Source organism: Terrapene carolina, unplaced genomic scaffold (assembly GCF_002925995.2).
Source record: "Terrapene carolina triunguis isolate 2854851 unplaced genomic scaffold, T_m_triunguis-2.0 Scaffold97, whole genome shotgun sequence".
NCBI classification, from domain to species: Eukaryota; Metazoa; Chordata; order Testudines; family Emydidae; genus Terrapene; species Terrapene triunguis.
Genome location: NW_020664448.1, coordinates 5,100,414 through 5,119,162, shown reverse-complemented (window position 1 = coordinate 5,119,162; position 18,749 = coordinate 5,100,414). Strand labels below are relative to the sequence as shown.

Below are 18,749 nucleotides of genomic sequence, written 5' to 3'. Positions count from 1 at the left end.
TGCTAAACCCAGGGTTGTGAGTTCAATCCTTGAGGGGACTACTTAGGGATCTGGGGCAAAATCAGTGCTTGGTCCTGCTAGTGAAGGCAGGGGGCTGGACTTGATGACCTTTCAGGGTCCCTTCCAGCTCTATGAGATAGGTATATCTCCATATATTTATTTATTTAACATGTCCCTGTGGCCCTTAGGTGGAGGCTTGGTCACGGAGGCTCTGTGTGTCCTAAGCGCCGCCAAACAGCTGTTAGGCGGCGGAAGGGCGGAAAGTGCTGGGAGGGAGCGGGGACGCGGCATGCTTGGGAGGCGGGGGGGGGGGGGAAGCTTGGCTGCTGTTGGGTGCTGAGCACCCACTAATATTTCCCTGTGGGTGCTCCAGCCCCAGAGCACCGACGGAGTCAGCGCCTATGCTGTTTGTCGTTCAGGGTCTGTGTGTGTGTGAGCTAGGTGAAACCTTGTTATGGATTGAGTTAAAACCTTGTTGAGATTAATGGACATGAATGAACTCTTCAGTTAACATAACTGTAAGGATAAATTAATCACAATCCCCCTAAGACAAAAGGGTTATGTGACCCTGCCCGAGAGTTTTAGACTGTGTGGGCAGAAGAGTTTTTGCTGAGTATTGTAAATTCAAGCAGAGGCCTATAAGTACGGTACAGCCCTGGAAGAAGCTGGAGAGAGAGCTTTGGGGTCTGATGCTGGCTAAAGAGGTTTAGGGTTGTAAGCAACAAACCCTGGTTTGGGTTCCTCCTGGGTTTGGAGGAGCAGGACTTTGTACATTCCCGGTAAATAAACAAGATTGCATCAAAGAAATATCAACCTCTATCATCTATTTCTCGTCCCAACTGGAACACTCACAGGCTTTGATTAGCCACTTGGGTCAAAATGGGAATGAGTGGGTGACGTTCTTTGGCCTGTGCACTGCAGAAAGACAGACCGGCTGATCATAATCAATATCTATGAATCCCTATGGGTGGTCCCAGCAGATCATAGTAGCGGCAAACGAGCAGTTTGCACTGTTGTTGACTGTGCTGTGCCGGCTCCATGGAGAGAGGATTTAATTCCCCAGGACTGTCAATCAGGCACTTTCCCCATCAACACTACATTAGTTAAAATCACAGCTATAAAAATGGTGACTTCAGTACCATATGACTAGAGTTTTATATGCACTGTGATTACGTGTCTCGCCTGGGAGCCCTTGAAACCACTTTAACTAAACTGGCTCTGCTTTTCCAATATATATTGTCCCTTGTTTTTATGGGGCTTACAGCCTGGCTGTAAAAATTCATGCCTGGTTCAAGTTCTTGGAGCACATTTATCGGAGAGCTGGGATGACAGTGGGATTGCTGTAGGGGCGTTGGATGGAAATAGAGTTAGTATTTTAAAACATATTTTCTCTTTCAACAACAGTGCAGAGGCAGTGTTAGGTAGTGGCTAGAGAAGTGGACTTGGAGTTAGGCCTTGCATCTCTTCCCACTTCCCCTGGTGTAAATCAGAAATAGCTCTATTGGAGTCAATAGAGTTACACCATAAAACCAGTAGGAGAGGAGAATCAGGACTCTGGAATGCCTTCCTGCTCTGCCACTGACTCAATATGGGACCTTGGACAAGACACCTCACTTCTCCGTGCCTCAGTTTACCCTGCTGTAACTAGGATGTAATAATGATCCCAGACCGGTGTGTGGTGAGGTGTATTGAACACCTGTCTCTAACGCCTCCGAGGAGTTCTTTGGATGAGAAACACGACTCATTATTTAAAAACTCCCATATGTAAACTGATGTTCCAGTGAGTTCATGACGATGCTAGGGCCTGATTCCTGGCAGATTTGTGCCTTGTGTAGTCATTTACCCCTATGCAAAGTGAGCACAAAAAAGGGTGTAAAATGCTGCCACTGTATGCTGGTAACGTTGTGGACTCACTGGGCACAGGTGTGAATGGCTACCCAAGGCAGGGAAGAATCAGGCTCCCTCGCCTCAGGGTGTCCCAGCAAGGCAAATGCAGCCAGCCACCTCCTTCTTGTATTCCCTCCTCAGGATCAATTGGGGCTAAGCTTGAAGGCAAGAACTTGAGAACTAAAGAACTTGTTGTTTAGGGAGGCCCTTAGGAGCCTTTCAGTGGGAGCCTGATTTAATTCTTTCCTATGCAGAGACCCTGAATTTGATTCTCCTCTCATGCTGGTTTGTCACCAGTGTGACCTCCTTGACTTCAGGGAACATTCTCCTGATTTTCACTGGAGTAAATGAGAGGATAAACAGGATCCTATTCCTGTCAAGTGCTGAGAACCTCCTGCTAGGTGACTTCCATCACCACACATGACCAGGCCCTTGGTCCATTTACTCCACGACCACATAATTCCTTCTGTTTCTCCATATTCGCCTGCAGAGAAGGTGGTGTTTGATGATGCCAGTTTATAGTTGCACCATTGGACCCAGTTTATAGTTCCTGGATGTATTTGTATGTGTACATCACCTAGGTGGCTTTGTTGGCAGATACTCACTAAACACCAGCACAAATAACTGTGTTTCCCTATGCTGAGGAACATGAGGGGTTCCTGCATGACTTTGTCACTAATAACCATATGCAAAACCATCTCCCTCTCCCTGAACGCCTGGGCATTTTCCTAAGAATCTAAAGTTCAAATTATTAAGGACAAGGTTGGCGTGAATCATTAATGCTTGTGAAAGGCACCAGATGGGCAACCTGGAGAATTAAATCTTGTCTTTATCCACAGCCTGGAGGGTGGGAACACAAGTTTGCCCACGCTGCCCCGCCAATGTGTTTCAGTCATGATCTGGAGGTGAGAATACAGTTTAGACTCCCATGGCCCATTCAGTGGTTGGATTGCCTGCAAAGCTGCTGTTGGACTGGTGGCTTTTGCACTGTGTTATTTTTAAGTGCTTCACAGCTGAGATCTCTAGACAGGTATAATTTTGACGACTGAAAGTAAGTGCCTAATTGAGTGGTAATGCGGAGTGGCCCTGGGGGTAGACCACCTTCCTGCAGAGCCAGGTGATGGGTGTTCTATTCCTGCCTCTGTCCTTAGTCCAGTGAGTGGTTTTGGGCAGGCCACTGTATGGCTTGCTTTCCTCCTCCACCTTTGTATGGTGCTTGTAGATCTATGGCTAGAAAGGGCTAGCGGTTTGCGTGCTAATAATCCTCATTGTATTTTTCTCACACAGACACTCTGAGGAACATTCCCTTGGTGAGCCATGGTCCGCGCTCCTCCCCAGCCGAGCTAAACAGCTCCAACCACCATCTGCTCAGAGAACGCAAGTCGTCAGCTCCTGCCCACTCCAGCCAACCTACCTTGTTCACTTTCGATTCACCTGCCAACCACGTCCAGACCACCTTGTCTGCCAGCGCCCCACAGGACTATCTCTTCCTGCACCAGTGTATGAGCCGAAAATCAGAAAATACAAGGTACAGTAGGAGGCCTATGGGCAAACATAGGGGGAAACCCTGTAACATCAGCAATGATATTCCAGCCTCAGAGCTATATCCAGAGGGAGCGCTGGTGGTTGGCTACAGCATAGGCATTCTGGGGGGGTCTACTTCCAGCTCTGCCACTGACTGACTACCTGATCTTGGACAAGTCACTTAATCTGACATATCTATCACTGACATCAATGAGAATTGTGCCTTGATCAAAGGCATGATGTCAGCCGTAGCGCATCAGTAAATCGAGGCAGCTGAAGAGAGGGTAATGATGGCTCTAAACTATCTTCATGTTCCCCCGATCCTCACAGCTGCTGTGGGGTGGGGTGGCCCATGGCATAATTTAGAGCAGCCTTGGGGGTCATCTACATTACACCCAACTGTAAAGGCTTCCAGGGGGCTGTTCCAATGCTAGGGATTGCCAGCATGCAGCTGAACTGTGGCCACGCCCTCTCTCCCTCTCTATGTCCATGACATGCCCCCTATGCTGGAGTGCCTGAGAGGGGGCAGTTAAGAAGTGACTATGCCAGCCAAAGGAATTTTCTAGCCCTTCCGCACTGCAAGAATCTGACCTATCATTTCCAGTTTTAACCTTTAGGCAAAGCTTTCTGGACAAAATAACCATTTTTCCATTTCAAGGCACTAATGGCCACTGATGGACCTATCCTCTGTGAACTGATCTAATTCTTTTTTGAACCCAGTTGTACTTTTGCCTGCAGTTTGACACCCTTCTGACGTTTCATACGGTGACTGTGCAAACCTGCTGTAACCCAGACCTTGGGTTTGCATCACAGCTGTCAGTTGCGTTCAGTGCAGTATTTATGGGAGAATGGCAGCCGTCCCACCTCCCAGCCGGAAGGGCTGCCTTAAACAGTGGAGAGCCGGTTTGCAGAGTATAAGCAACGAGGAGGGACCACTGAGAGAATGAGAGGGGAGTAAAGGTTACAGCACAACTGGATTGCTGGGATTGGGGGCTTCTCCTGAATCCCCACAGAATTTCCCTGCTGCATCTGTCTTTCACTAACAATAAAAAAAATTTACTTCAGATGGAATTAATGAAACATTATAAATAACCCTCCTCATGGTCCAGCTGTTAGACGCCTCTTGGAGACCAAAGACCATTCTGCACACATCCTCTGCAAGCCTAGTGACAGAGGAATCTGAGACAAGGAGGAAACATAACAAGGGCTAGACGTCCTTGGAGTAGGAATAAGACCGTCCCTTACACCAGCGACCTGGTCTAGCGCTGTGCAAATAATGGATTTTTCGGTTCGCTGATAAGTCTGAAAAATTGGAGGGGGGAGGGGGGGAAATAGTTTCAGGCTGAAGTGGATACAATTATTTTTAAAATTTTCAGTGAATCGAAAAGTAAAACGAAACTTTGTTTTGGGTTGAACAACATGTTTTGTTTTGATTTTGAGCCTTTTTAATTGGTTCTGAATTGTTTTTAAAAGTAAAATTATAGGAAATTTCTAAACAAAAAGTTGCTTCAGACTGAAAATATTGAAATGTTTCATTTTGAAAAGGCTGAAATGAAACATGTCCAGATTTTAAGAAGTTTTGTGTTTCGTTTTCGGCACATGAATTCGCAAAACATTTTTGTGTCACCAAATCAGCGTTTTTCGCTGGAAAAAGTTACACTCGAAAAATGTTGCCCCGCTCTAACCTGGACTCTATAGAAATATTTTGAATGCCTAGAGAAGCATCTGCAGGTACATTAGTTGGGATAAAAATAATAAGGCCTGTCAACCGTCATGATCATGGTATCAGCTGATCTCCAGTAGGGGTCTGGAAGAAAATTCCTTCCCTGACGCATGGTTACAGCCCAAAGTGAGGTGTGAGGGCTCCTTGGTACTGTTCCCATGTAACCTCTCTGGGTCTTACCCAGCTGTAAAATGGGGATAATAATAGCAATGTGGCAGTGGCGTTAGGGGGAACTGACTAATTAACCTTTGCAAAGTACTTTCAGATCCTCAGATGAAAGGCAAAGCAAGGCTCTTCCTCTGGGGCATCTGGCGTAATTCACTATCAGAGTCAAAATACCCGGAACCATATTCCCAGGGCTGAGCATCCACTTGGTGTAATTCAGCATTGTCTTGTGATGCTCAGTCTTTGTCAAATGAGTCTATTTCTTAGCGCCATCTTGTGATGGTTTCTGTGAACAGCAGCACCTTTATCGCCACACATTGTGGGAGACGTGTCCAGACCTTAAAATAGAAACAAAACAAACAAAACCATCTTCTCGTTGGCCCTTGCCCGCCCGGTGTACAAAAGTTACGCAGAAACAAATTGTAGCTCCCCTGTGTAATTTACTGCAGGCAAAATCTTCTCTGGAACACTATTATCAGTGGCAAAACAAGGCCACACAGGACCCTGGTTCCAGAAGAGGCTAAGGGCCCATTTCCCAATTCTGAAATCTAAAATTTTCTTTGTTCCCAAACTACCCACCACCCCACGACATCCCCCATTTCCCCTACAATGCCCACAACTCACCGCACTGCCCCCGACATACCCCACTCACCCCTAACCCCTCACCCTGCAGCTCCCCCACACTCCCCACTCACCCCATAGCCCACCAACTCCCCCCCAGCCCCTCACCCACCACCCCCAGGATCTTCTGGGTCACACCAGCACCTCTCATCCCCCAGGTCAGTGTTCTGCTCCCGACCAAGGGCATGTGCAGGAATTTAAACCTGGCTGCTTTTGGAGGGGCACCTGCTATCAGCTCTCACCACGGCCCCGGGACTGGAGGAGCTCTCTCTTCCCACTGTGGCCCTGGGGCTAGAGGGGCTGTCAGCTCCAGCCACAACCCCAGGGCCGAGGAGCTCACTCTCCCCGCCGCAGTCCCAGGGCTGGATGAGTTCTGTGCCCCCATCGATTATTGGGGGGAGTGCCCCTGCTTGCCCTCCCTTGTGCACTCCCCTGCTTCCGACGTGGGCTAGGCCAGCTCCACCCAATCCCAGCCATCCATCAGTTCAGCAAATGCCAATTGTCTGCCCTGCTCTGACATGGCAAAAGCCAAATTGGAGTGATGAGTGGTGCTGCGATTCCATGTGCCAAGTTGCAATGCAACTCGCTCAGATTTGGCCAGGCCACGCTCCTGGCCATGATGGAGAGGCAGCTGGACCAAACCTGAGCACCCACGCACCCAATCACAGTGCCACTCAGATTCGGCCTGGCCTCCCCTCTCTCCAATAGAGGGATGGCAGGGCAAAATTTGAGTGAGCAGCATTGTGACTCTGTGCACCAGTTGAAGTGCTGGAGTGTCGCTCTATCTGGGTAGGCCCCCATAACCTCATGGGCCCTGGTGCAACTGTACCACTTGAACCATTGTACTTATGCCATTGAATATTATTTTCTCCTAATATCTCTGTTATTGATGCAACACAAGGCTGTATGATGTGTATAAATAACAGGAAAGTAACAGATATAATCACAGGCAGACAGAAACTGTTAAAAGAAGGTTAAGGTTGCAAAGTCAAGCACAGAAAAGTTAGGAAATGCCAGGATTACATAAGAACGGTCCATCTAGCCCAGGATCCTGTCTTCTGACAGTGGCCAGTGCCAGATGCTTCAGGAGGAATGAACAGAACAGGGCAATTATTAAGTGATCCATCCCCTGGCTTCCACGCCCAGCTTTTGGCAGTTGAAGGCTTAGGACACCCAGAGCGTGAAGTTGCATCCCTGACCATCTTGGCTAATAGCTATTGATGGACCTGTCCTCCATGAACTTATCTAATTCTTTTTTGAACCCAGTTATACTTTTGGCCTTCACAACATCCCCTGGCAAGGAGTTCCATGGGTTGACTGTGTTGTGTAAAGTAATACTTCCTTTTGTTTGTTTTAAACCTGCTGCCTATTAATTTCATCGGATGACCCCTGCTTCTTGGGTTATGTGAAGGGGTAAATAAATTAAGGGTGCCCACACAGGCGAGTGCTGAAAGCACAGGAGAGTCCATCTCCCAGCTCTCAGTTCTGCTTCAGCAGCCATTGAGGTTTGGCGAAGTGATAAGCAACTGAAAATCGGGTTTTATAGTAGAAAGCTTAGGGCAGTCTTACCTATAGGTGGTGCGATCCGCTTTCCCCCTGGTTTGGGGTGATGTTGTGAAAGTTTTGTCTAGCTCTAGTGATGATGCCCATGCAGCTTAAACGGATAGTGTATGGAAATGACAGGAGCAACTCAAGCCCACAGCACCCAATTACAACCCCACAAACACCTGGATGTATGGATCAGCTGTTCTGTCTCCAGTATGGAATGTCCCAGGTGATGGGGCTTCTAGCCATTCTCTTTGTAGATCATCCACATCCTAGAGACCAGGCAGGTTATGTTTCCCTGTATCCAGCCTATATTTGCCTTTGCCAAATTTCATCCCTTTTCTTCTAGTTGCACCCTCTTGGATCACCCTAAATAAATCCTCTCCTTCTTTGGGGCTTGCACCCTGCAGATATTTGTTATGTATTGCTTGCACACCTTTGTTTGTCCTGTCACCAAGTTATACAGAATTGGGCCAGAGTTTCAGAGGATGTAAACTGCTGTAACTCCACTGAAATCCAAGGAGCAGGAGGGTTGGAGGTCTACCTGATATTCAGCATGACCGTAGCATGCAGAGCAACACAGCACAGCAACAACCAAGGAGTCCTCTATGCCCACTAGATTTGCTTGTGTGTTGGTATTATTTTGAACACCCACGTCTATAGCACTGCAGATTTACACAGTGCTTTGCAAGCCCAGCTAAAGGCATCTTGCTTTCAAGAGCTTCCAATCTAAGTGATACAAAATAAACAAAAGCAAGTATAGGTGAGGGAGGGCAATAGATGATGAGAAGAAGGCAGAGACTGTTTGCAGGCTGAAGAGTATTTTAAGGAAAGATGCAAAAGTTGCCCTTCTGGAACAGCCGCTAATTGAATTAAGGGGCTGATCTATCTGAGCTAAGGCCCAGTTGTGGAGCTGCTCCAGGCACCCAACCTCCCATCAGAGCCAGTGGTAGGGTTACCATACGTCCGGATTTTCCCGGACATGTCCGGCTTTTTGGTCCTCAAATCCCCATCCGGGAGGAAATTCTGAAAAGCCGGGCATGTCCAGGAAAATAGGGAGGGGTCGTGGGGCTTGGATCCGGGCTGGAGCCGTTGGGGCCAGAGCCGGAGCCACTGGGGCTGGCTGTGCTCGGCCGCCGGCCGGCGCCGCTCAGCCAGAACCGGGGCCCGAGCCGGGCCGGAGCCGCTGGGACCGGGGCTGGGGGTGCTCGGCTGGGGCCGGGGCCGGGGCCGGGCCGGAGCCGCTCGTCCAGAACTGGGGCCCGAGCCGAGCCGGGCCGGAGTCACTGGGACCGGGGTTGGGGGTGCTCAGCCGCCGGCCGGCTCCGCTCAGCCGGGGCCGGTGCCCTGGGGCCTGAGCTGAGCTAGAGTCGCCGGGGCCAGGGCCGGGGCGGGCCGGAACCGGGGCCGGCACCCCAGGGCCCGAGCCAAGCTGGGCCGGGCCGGAGACACCGGGGCCAGAGCCACTCGGCCGGGGGGGGCCGGACTGGGCCGCGCCTCCTCGCGCCCCCTGCCACCGCCCCAGCCCCAGCTTACCTGCTGCCTGCCTGTTTCAGGCTTCCCGCGAACATTTGATTCGTGGGAAGCAGGGGAGGGGGAGGAGCAGGGGGCGGAGCGTTCAGGGGAGGGGGCGGGGACTTTGGGGAAGGGGCGGGGTTGGGGTTGGGCCGGGGCGGGGGTTGGGGCAGGGCCGGGGCCCCGTGAAGTGTCCTCTTTTTGTTTTTTTAAAATATGGTAACCCTAGGGCCAGTGGGCGTCCCAGGCAGGATACGTGCTGTTAGAAAGGCAGAGGTTAAGGGCTGTTCTTAGGCTTCTGCAAGAGCCTGCAATTAAGACAACCCCCTGGAATATTCACAGTGGGCTGGGTTTTATCTGTGCTGCTGCCGTTGGCGTGGGGCTGGAACCCTGCATAATGCTATGAGAACATCAGGCCAATGTTACATTATTAAAGAGAAGCAGGAAAATGGGCCAGTGCTTCTGTGACAGGATGCAGGGGCACTACCAGCTACCAAACAATGGTATTGAACCATTGTGACATACCAGGGTATAATTCAGGCTAATGAGTCACCCCTGCCCTCTAACCTGGGGTGTCCTTTACCATGCCTTGCTGCTGTAGCCTCCAGCCTGGACTGCTCACAAACAGCCTCCAGCATGCAAGTCACTCCCAGCGATGTGTGTGTGTGTGCTGCAGCCAGCCAGCCACATTTTGACTCCTACCAGCCTGGATTATGCTGCAGAGTGACCCCAACACACCCCCAGCCCCTGATCTTCCCCCAGAAATGTATGCCGTGTACTGCCCAGCCCAATCCTGGACAGTGCAAATATATTAAGTCCATTATTCCTTTAAGGGAATAATATGTACACAACTTGCTACCAATGTTCCCTCTAATTTTTTCCGTCCATGTGCAGAATGAATTTTGTTATGTGCAGAATCAATATCGAGGTAATATGCAGATGTGCACCATCACCGCCGTACTTTCATGGCAGCCCTTATTCCATCAAGAGCTCACAACGTCCTACTGCTAGCACCTAGCTGGGTCTTAGGGAAGGTCTGTCTTCAGGTGACGTCTGCAGTACCTATCTGTTCATTCCTATGCCTCCTTCCACAAGGATCAGTACATGCTTCACAAACTAGACATATAAATGCACCACTGAAATGCAGCCACCTCTGGGGAGGAAAGTCAGCAGCCAGCTAGGCCAACAGCACAGAGAGCACTGTGCAGTAGTTTGGAAAGAGAAGGGGAATTTTGGTTAGGAAGGATCTTTTCCTCTTATGCAAAATGCTTGAGATATTTAATGTTCAGACAGGGCTTCATCTGTAAAGGTCTCATCTGAATGTAAAATATAATACCGCAATATTAAAAATCAATGTAAATGTTTCTTTTTAAATCAGGACACTAAGGCTCAAAATAATTTTTAAAAACACTCAAATTCCCCTCACTACCATCCTCCTGTATTAACAATACAAAGCACTTTAAAAGTCCTATCGACTATTCAATCTTCATGTTGTTTACATTTTTACACTGGATCATCTTGGACAATTAAAGTAGCACAGTCAAGTTCGCCTTCAGATTCTCATGCACACATACAATGTTCCAATGTCTCAGTTATTAACACACACAGCTCTGTAAATTTACACAGCACTTTACAAACAAACTTTCACTTCACATGAACTTCTCCCACTTCTTTCCATGAGGCCACTCACATGTGTAACAGCTACATGAGTAATACTTTGCAGCATCAGCCCCCTAGAAAAACCACCTGTCCTCCTGCCCACAAAAAGCTTTGCAAACACTGCTAGGGGAGGTTTAAATCCACAACAGGGAATTGTTGTCATTGGAAATACGACAAAACAGTCACAAAAATATTTCCATGAGTCCTAGTTTTGGTCATTACCTTTTAAAACACAAATCTAAAAGCCAACCATATTTAGTGCTTTTCATTTATAAATCTCAAAGAGTTTTACAGAGGAAGGTCAATATCACTATTCCCATGTGGAAAATGGGGAAACTGAGGCACAGTGTGGGGTGAGGTGACTTCCCAAGGTCACACAGAAACTTAATGGCAGAGCTGGGGGAAAGAGCCAAAGTCTCTTGACTCCCAAGGCTCCCCCAGCTCCGGGGTTGCAGCAGGGAGAGAGAGGATTCCTCCAGCCCCAGAGCTGGGAGAGAGACGTCTCTCCAGTCCCTGCTGCAGCCACGGAGCTCGGGCTGGTAGAGACGTGTCTCTCCCGTCCCCGCCGCAGAACCAGGGCGGGGGCCAGGAGAGAAGCATCTCTCCCCCCCCCCCCGTAGCCCTGCATGCCCCAAGCTCCTCCAAACCCCCATCACCACCCCCCACCTCACCCCACTGCCCCCACCCACCCTACACATCCTGCGTGCCAGCACTGCTGGTGTGCAGCCCTTGATGGGCCCCTGTGGGGCTGCACAGGTGCGTACCTTCGAGGGAACACAGCTTGCTACCCCAAATGGAGTGACCCAGATACTTCAACTTAAACACACTGGATTGGATAAAACAATACAACAAGTTTATCAACTACAAAGAGAGAAATTTTAAGGGAGTACAAGTAATGAGGCGTAAAAATCAGAAATGGTTACCAGAAAAATAAAGATAAAACGCCTCCTGATGCCTAACTTAAGAAACGATATTCGATTCAAAGCAAAGTGTTCTCACCACATGATTTCAGCAGGCTTACTGACCAAACTCTTTACGTCAGGACCCCTTCTCCCAGAGTCCAACAGCTGCTTCCTTTGTCTCTTCAGGTGCGGTGAATGCGCTGGACAGGAACAGAGAGAGAGAGACAGGTGCTTGGGGGAGGGAGGTGTCCTGTCCCTTTTTATACGTTCAGTCCCCCTCTTGAAAAACATTTCCAGCTGAGACCCAGCAGACACAGAGTCTATGTGGAAGGATGTTCCCTGCTAGCTTTTTTTTTCACCTGTTTGAACTTCCTTTGTTTTCCCTCCCTGTTTGATGACTCTGTTTACTGCTTAAATGCAAATGAAGCAAAGCATACTTTCCTTTGTTTTCGGACAGACCTGTTTGCCAACTTCTGTTTGGGCGGGGTTGTGGGGTTTGGAACATAGGTTAATAACATCACACAGGGAAATCTTATAACTTCACATACAATGTTGCCACACATATTTTATCAGGACAATACTGACCTGCAAATTATGAGTTTTCCAATGGTACCTCACAAGGCATTGTTTGTACAAAAATGATAACGAAAGGGTGTGAACACATAGGGTGACCAGATGTCCTGATTTTATAGGGACAGTCCCAATTTTTGGGTCTTTTTCTTATATAGGCTCCTATTACCCCCCAGCCCCGTCCCGATTTTTCACACTTGCTGTCTGGTCACCCTATGAACACAGGAGTGCATTCTGTCACAACCAAGTCATTCCTTCCACAGGGAAGGGCTCTGACTCGTACCATCAGGGAGGTGGAGTTTGCCCAACCTAGTACGCAGCCAGAGGGCTCGCCCCCTACACCTCAGATCCCAGGTTAACCATGAAAGCTCTGTGCCTCTGAATTCCCTTCCTCCTCCCCTCCTGTTGCTGCCCCCAGGTTTCCCCTCAGGGGATTTCGCTCTGTGGTGGAGCCAAATGAGCCAGGTGTCTTTATTCACTTGTACAGGCTGGGGAGGCACAGGGAGTGTCGCACGTGACTTGCCCAGGGTCACCCAGCAAGTCAGTGGCTCTCCTGACTCCCAGACCCCTGCTGTAACCATTGGCCACACTGCCTCGGAGAGCTAAGCCACACCCTTTCCTCTTTTCTAGGAGCGCCAGTTTCTCCCAAGCCACACGGTCCTCGTTCTTCATGAGGAGCGACACGGCCGTTCAGAAGCTCTCCCAGGGCAACGGACACTGTGTGAACGGGGTTGGTGGGCAAGTCCACGGATTCTACAGCTTGCCGAAGCCCAGCAGGCACAATTCGGAGCTCAGGGACAGCGCCTACGACCTCCCGCGGAGCTTTGGCTCTTACGCTCACACCAAAGCCAGCCTCACGGGCTCTGACACGGATAACGAGGAGGTCTATACCTTTAAGACTCCCAACAACACCCTGTGCAAGGAGTTTGGGGAGCTCTCCACGGACTCCTATGACATCCCCGTCACCCCTCTCTCCGTATACCAGATCCCAAGGACATTCACGCTGGACAAGAACCACAACACGCTGGCCGTGGCCTCCAGTGATTCACCCGCTGCTCCCCCACCCCGGCCCCCTAAACCAGGGCAGATGGAGTCACGGTGGGGCAGCCCCCAGCAGCGCCCTCCGAATGGTGAAAGCATAGGTATGGTCTCTGTGGCAGCTACCATTCCCAGGAGGAACACGTTACCAGCCGTGGAGAACAGCAGACTACATCGAGGTAAGTGTTACATTTAAATGGGGGTGTGGTGGGGCAAGGCGTCTTTTCCCCAGATATCAAGTTGGACAGTACAGCCAAAGATGCTGACTCCATTAGAAAGAAGTGGGGCCAGATGCTCAGCCTGTGTAAATCAGCATAGTTCAACCAATCAATCCAAGAAATCAATGGAGCTGCACTGGTTTATTCCAACTGAGGAGCTGGTGCTACGTATTAAGGAGTTAGGCTTGTGGCATATATGAACACCCCTGAATTTTTGGGTATGTCCAGATTCTGCAGTTGGTTCTTGTCTGTATAAAGGGCTGAACCGAAACCCCAGATTCAGTCACCCCCAAACTTTGAGGAAGTTCAGATCTAGATCAAAATGCCGCCGTTCAGGCCCATCGTTTTTGCAGCTCCTGCCGGTACATTTGACTTTTAATTCAATTTATGGCCAAAGTTTTCAAAAGTCGCCACTGATTTTGGAGGCCTCGAAGTTTGGGCGCCCAACCTGAGACAACGAAAGGTAATTTTCAGTGCCCTCCAGGCCTGATTTTCAGCACTCCAGAGCAGCTGCAGCGCCTGTTGACTTTGACTGGAGCTGTGGTTCTTCAGCACCTCTGAAAATCAGAATCGGGCCTTCTCCAGCTGGACACACACATGACCATGCACTTTTAAAATGTTTATTGTAAAGCTGCAAGGAACTAACTGGCCGAGGAGAATAGTTAACATAAGGTGAGGCCTTTCCCTCCAGGACACCCATTCCAGACTGAGCTAGGTCAGCTGCAGCCAAATGCTGTTACCGCCCTCACTAGCCATCAGTGAGGATAAATGAATAAAACAGTTGTGGAGTATTTAGACCGAGCTGTTTGAGATGGGATAGAAAAAAAAGAGAGAAGACTTGCACAGTTTCCGAACTCCTTGCCCAGCTACCCATGCTCTGCTAACCTCAACACACATCACTTACTGTATAGCAATAACCAGCCATAGCTAAAGGTGAGCTGTTGAGGGCTACATGTGTCAGGGGCACTATTAGAACTAGAGGAGTCACAAGCAGGCGCCGTGTGTATTGTGAATCCATGATTTGTGTTTCAGCTTCTTCCTGTGAGACTTACGACTACCCCCAGCATGGTGGCAGCAGCACAGTTCAGTCAGCAGAGTCTGTGAATGACGGGTTCAACTCATATCTGGTAAGTTGATGCTACTATCACCCACTCGTCAGTGTGTGTCATGTGTCCCCCTCAGCCACAGAAGAAGTGAGTCTGCCATCCATGTATGCGATACACACATTCCATGCCCCAGGACTGGCTTTGCCTGTGGTACAATTCCGACCGGCCCCTGAATGCGCATGGAGGATGCCATTTTGTTCTACAAAATGGCGTCCATACAACATACATGCAAGGTCATGCCTTCCATGGCAAGTGTAGAATTTCGTGCCTTACTGAAAATGTCACTGTGGATCTGCTACAGCTACCAGCTTGGGGACCTAGGGCTTGAGCTGGCTCCATTGACTCAAGGGAAGTTTTGCTTTGACTCCAGTGAAAGCAGAATTAAAGCCTTCGTCCTTCAGCTCATGCTGGAGCCCTGGAAGTCTCTGGTTCAACCCTGGTGATGACCACCTTAACAGTTGTTTACTAGTAGCTAGATAAGCTCACACCATTCAGAACTGAAATTTGATTTGGATGCTTACACAAACCGTATCTGACTGGCGCTTCAGCTCAGAGAAGCATCAAAGAGACTGGATGCTTGTTGAAACATCCTGTGTTTTAACCATTGGACTAAACTATGAAGGGAAGTGATGGATTCTCCATCTCTTGATGTCTTCAGCTCAACACGGGATGCTTTAATGGAAGACATGCTTTAGCCAAACACAAGTTATGCAGGGGTAACTGGGTGAAATGTAAGGGCCTGTGATACACAGGGGATCAGACTAAATGATTTAATGGTCTTTTCTGGAAATATAATCTATACATCTGAATCTATGGTTCTGCAGAGCTGGGCTGGAAATGTTGCCAGCACAGACTCTATCATGAGAATTCTGATATTTCCTGCTTCCTTTTGAACTGGAAATACCATTAAACCAGCCTCTTGCGCTGCATTTCTGTCAGGGCTGGAGCCAGGACATGCAGAGATGCAAGAAAAACAGAGTTAGCTGAAGTATTTTCTAACCTCCGAGAAGGTTCAGTTCAGTCTGAAGTTTGCGTGAGTTTATCTGCATGGATTCCCCCATCCCATCTTTAATCCCCACCCTGAACTTGGAACTCAGTGAGATGTTTTGATAAAGATCATTATCAGAGCTGTGTGCAAAATTCACAGTGGAAATTAAAAAACTCCTTTCTGAATTTGCAGAGCTTCTGCAATCATGCTCTGAGGCCACAAGAAGGGGTCCAGATCTGGGAATTCAAACCATCCTCCCAGCTCAAGTTGCTTGTGATACTCAGAGCCTACTACAGCATCTTGAAAAGCCAGAGTTCCTGAGCTGGAAGAATTGAGAGGCAGAGTTATTTGCAGGACAATATAGGGACACTGCAAAGCCAGTCCACCTCATAGCAGGCTGTCCCAACTATCCCTGTGAGGGAGCCAGTGTCATGATGGGAGGTGGCTAAGGTGGAGTGGAGGGGCCAATGTATGGGACCTGCTTTCCAGGAAAGGTAGAGGAAACTGATAATTCCTCATGTACTTAGGTCACATCCGGAGACTGGATAGACTTGTGGTTGGAGACATGGTCACTAGAAATACTGATAGGTGGAAATGTGGTGAGGTGGCCTTGTTTACTTCTCTATTGGCTGTGAAGTTGGGTCTCAATGGACATCTAGAAGACAAACATCCACAGAGTGCTGGGGGAGGACCCTGTGGTTGTGGTACATATTGGTACAAATGACATAGGGAGGTGTAGGAAGGAGGTCTTGGAAGCTAAATTAGGGTGTTGGACCACACCTGGGCCAGCTAATCAGGGAACCATCAGGGTCTCAATGCGAGGATGAGAAGATGTTGTAGAGGGAGGTTTACATTTATTGGAGATTCCTTAAGGAAAGGGGGAGACCTGATACCAAAGGGATGGGCTTCACCTTAACCCAAGTAGAAACTAGCACAGGGGGATTATTAAAACCAGGAGCTGGGGGAAAGCTGACAGGTGCTATGGAGCACTTGGGTTGGGCAAAGACACCCGCTAAGGAGGACAGGAACTGTCAGCTCCTTGGGGCAGGGATTGTTTCCTCTTTCCCTGTTTGGAAAGTGCCTAGCACACCTTAGGCAATGCTGGAGATCAATTGTAATATTAAAGGTAACTCTGCCTCTCTCTAGCAGTAAAAGCTAGCCCAGAAATTACAGCTGTATGGGAGCAAAGAGAGGTTGAGGATCAGCACCAGAACTCCCCTGAACTGGGAACTGTTTGTCGTTCAGATCCAATGGCTGACGTGAATTTGGCAGCTTTGACCCCATCTCCAGTGTAAATGTCTGCTCACTGTGATAGGGAGGGATTACACTCTGGGGTCTAGGCCACAGTGAGTAACGCTGAATACTGCTGCTCGTATTCCATACCTCACTAAATATCTTCTTGACCCTTGACCTCCCCTGTGCTTTCCAGCAAGCCACAGTGGCTCGCTCCCACAGTGCTGACTCCGAGGACAATTATGTCCCAATGAACCCAGGCTCCTCGTCCCTGCTGAACATGGAGAAAGCGAATGACAATTCCCAGAATCTCTACATCCCCATGAGCCCTGGTCCGCACCACTTTGACCTGCTGGGATTGTCCTCGACGACCCTCCCAGTCCATAAAGGAGGAGCCATTTCCCAGTGCCACAGGCGGCTGAGCGAAATCCAGCCCCCTCCAGTCAACCGCAACCTCAAACCTGACCGGAAAGGTAAGACCAGTTCCTTGGACAGAAACACCTGTACTTGAGGGGAATCTTCCCAGGAACTCTACTGTGACTAGTTATAATACTACAGACATCTGAATAGAGGTATCAGCTTGTGCCACATAACCATGGGGGAACAGTGGTGCACAGCCTCCAGGCAAACACGGGGAGGGGAACTCACTGCCTTCCAGAGCCCTCCAGAACATATTGACTGCCAGGGCCCTGTGTGGGGAACCAGTCCCTGCCCCAGCACAGCCAGCCAGCTGCACTGGCCACTGTTAGAGCAACTCGGAAAATTACTTACGGAACAGAATATAAATGTCTAAAAAATTAAACTTTTTAACCTTTTTCCAAATCGAAAATTTGGGGGGAATTTTTGTTCCATGAGAAAGTTTGGTTTTTCAATTTGATTTGGGGGGAAAAAACTGAAGTTTTGGAATTTACCATGAAACAAAAATTCCAATTTCTGAGCAGCTCTAACCAGGATCTGTGTACAGGGACAGAGCCTTAGCCCTAGCCCCACCCCCTACCCCTACCCTACCCCTACCCCTACCCCTACTCCTACCCCTCCCTACTCCAATTTCATCTTCAGGGATGGCACAGTCTTCATAGCCCTTATGCACAATAAGTGGAATTCTTCCTGGCTTTTACACAAGGCCCTATAATTGGAAAGGTCCTTGCTTTCCCTCCCTCATCCTTTAAGAAACAGAAGAAATCTGTCCCATAGCAAGTAATCTGTATACCAAAAAATGTACCTTCAAATCAGCTACTTGACACACCGGTCATGTGTCACTATGGGCCTGCTAACATCCCCATTGTCTTCAAAGGGAGCTGGAACAGCACTGCCTTAATAGCTGTGCATGGTCTCTCCCCAGAACCTGCCATTATAGTGAAAGGTCCAAGCGGGAAATACTGTACAGAGCTCCATCCTCCTCATGTGGTGCCACTAGGCACCACAGCTCTTTTTGTGGGGAAGGTGGTGGTGTGGTTAAGGCACTGGCGTCTGGCACTGTACGTTCAAGCCCTGATTCTGTCTCAGGCTTCCTGTATGACCTTGGGTTCGTATCTTAGTCCCCCTCTGTAAAATGGGGATACCAGTTCTGTTTAGACTTGCAGCAGGGACTGTTTCTTGCTATGGGTACTTCTACACGTTGAGCTGGCAGTGTCATTGAGGAGACATACCCCTGCTAGTTCTGACCGAGCTAGCGCACTAAAAATAAAGCGCAGCACAAGCAGTGGGAGGGGCTAGCTACCCGAGGTACGTGCTTGCGCAGCTAACCATGGTGGTTGCATTCTACTTTTAGCATGCTAGCTCCATCAGAGCTCACGCGGCGCGGGTATGTCTCCTTGTTCTGGAAGTTATACCTCCAGCTCAAAGTGGAGACGTACACCATGGGTATGTACAGCGCCTAGCACCATCTCTGTAGCCACTGCCATAACACCAATAATCATCTGAGTTCAGGAAACACCAGGAGACCTTTTAAGCTGTCATGTTTTTCAATTGTCATAACTGATTAATTAACCATTAGCTTAAATCAGGGCCAGTGCAAGGCCACCTTGTGGCGCCCCCCCCCCCCCCCCCCCCCCC

The 18,749-nt window shown here is 49.2% G+C and overlaps 1 protein-coding gene across 2 annotated transcripts in view; it reads left to right on the top strand.

Annotated features, from left to right (window-relative positions):
• Positions 1-18,749, top strand: part of GAB2 (GRB2 associated binding protein 2) — a 191,635-nt gene that overhangs the window by 165,074 nt on the left and 7,812 nt on the right. For both annotated transcript variants that reach the window (XM_024200639.3, XM_024200638.3), the window contains 4 exons: positions 3,175-3,415; positions 12,742-13,328; positions 14,400-14,494; positions 16,891-17,167. In XM_024200639.3, coding sequence (XP_024056407.2) covers positions 3,175-3,415; positions 12,742-13,328; positions 14,400-14,494; positions 16,891-17,167 — 1,200 coding nt within the window. The remainder of the gene's footprint in view (positions 1-3,174; positions 3,416-12,741; positions 13,329-14,399; positions 14,495-16,890; positions 17,168-18,749) is intronic.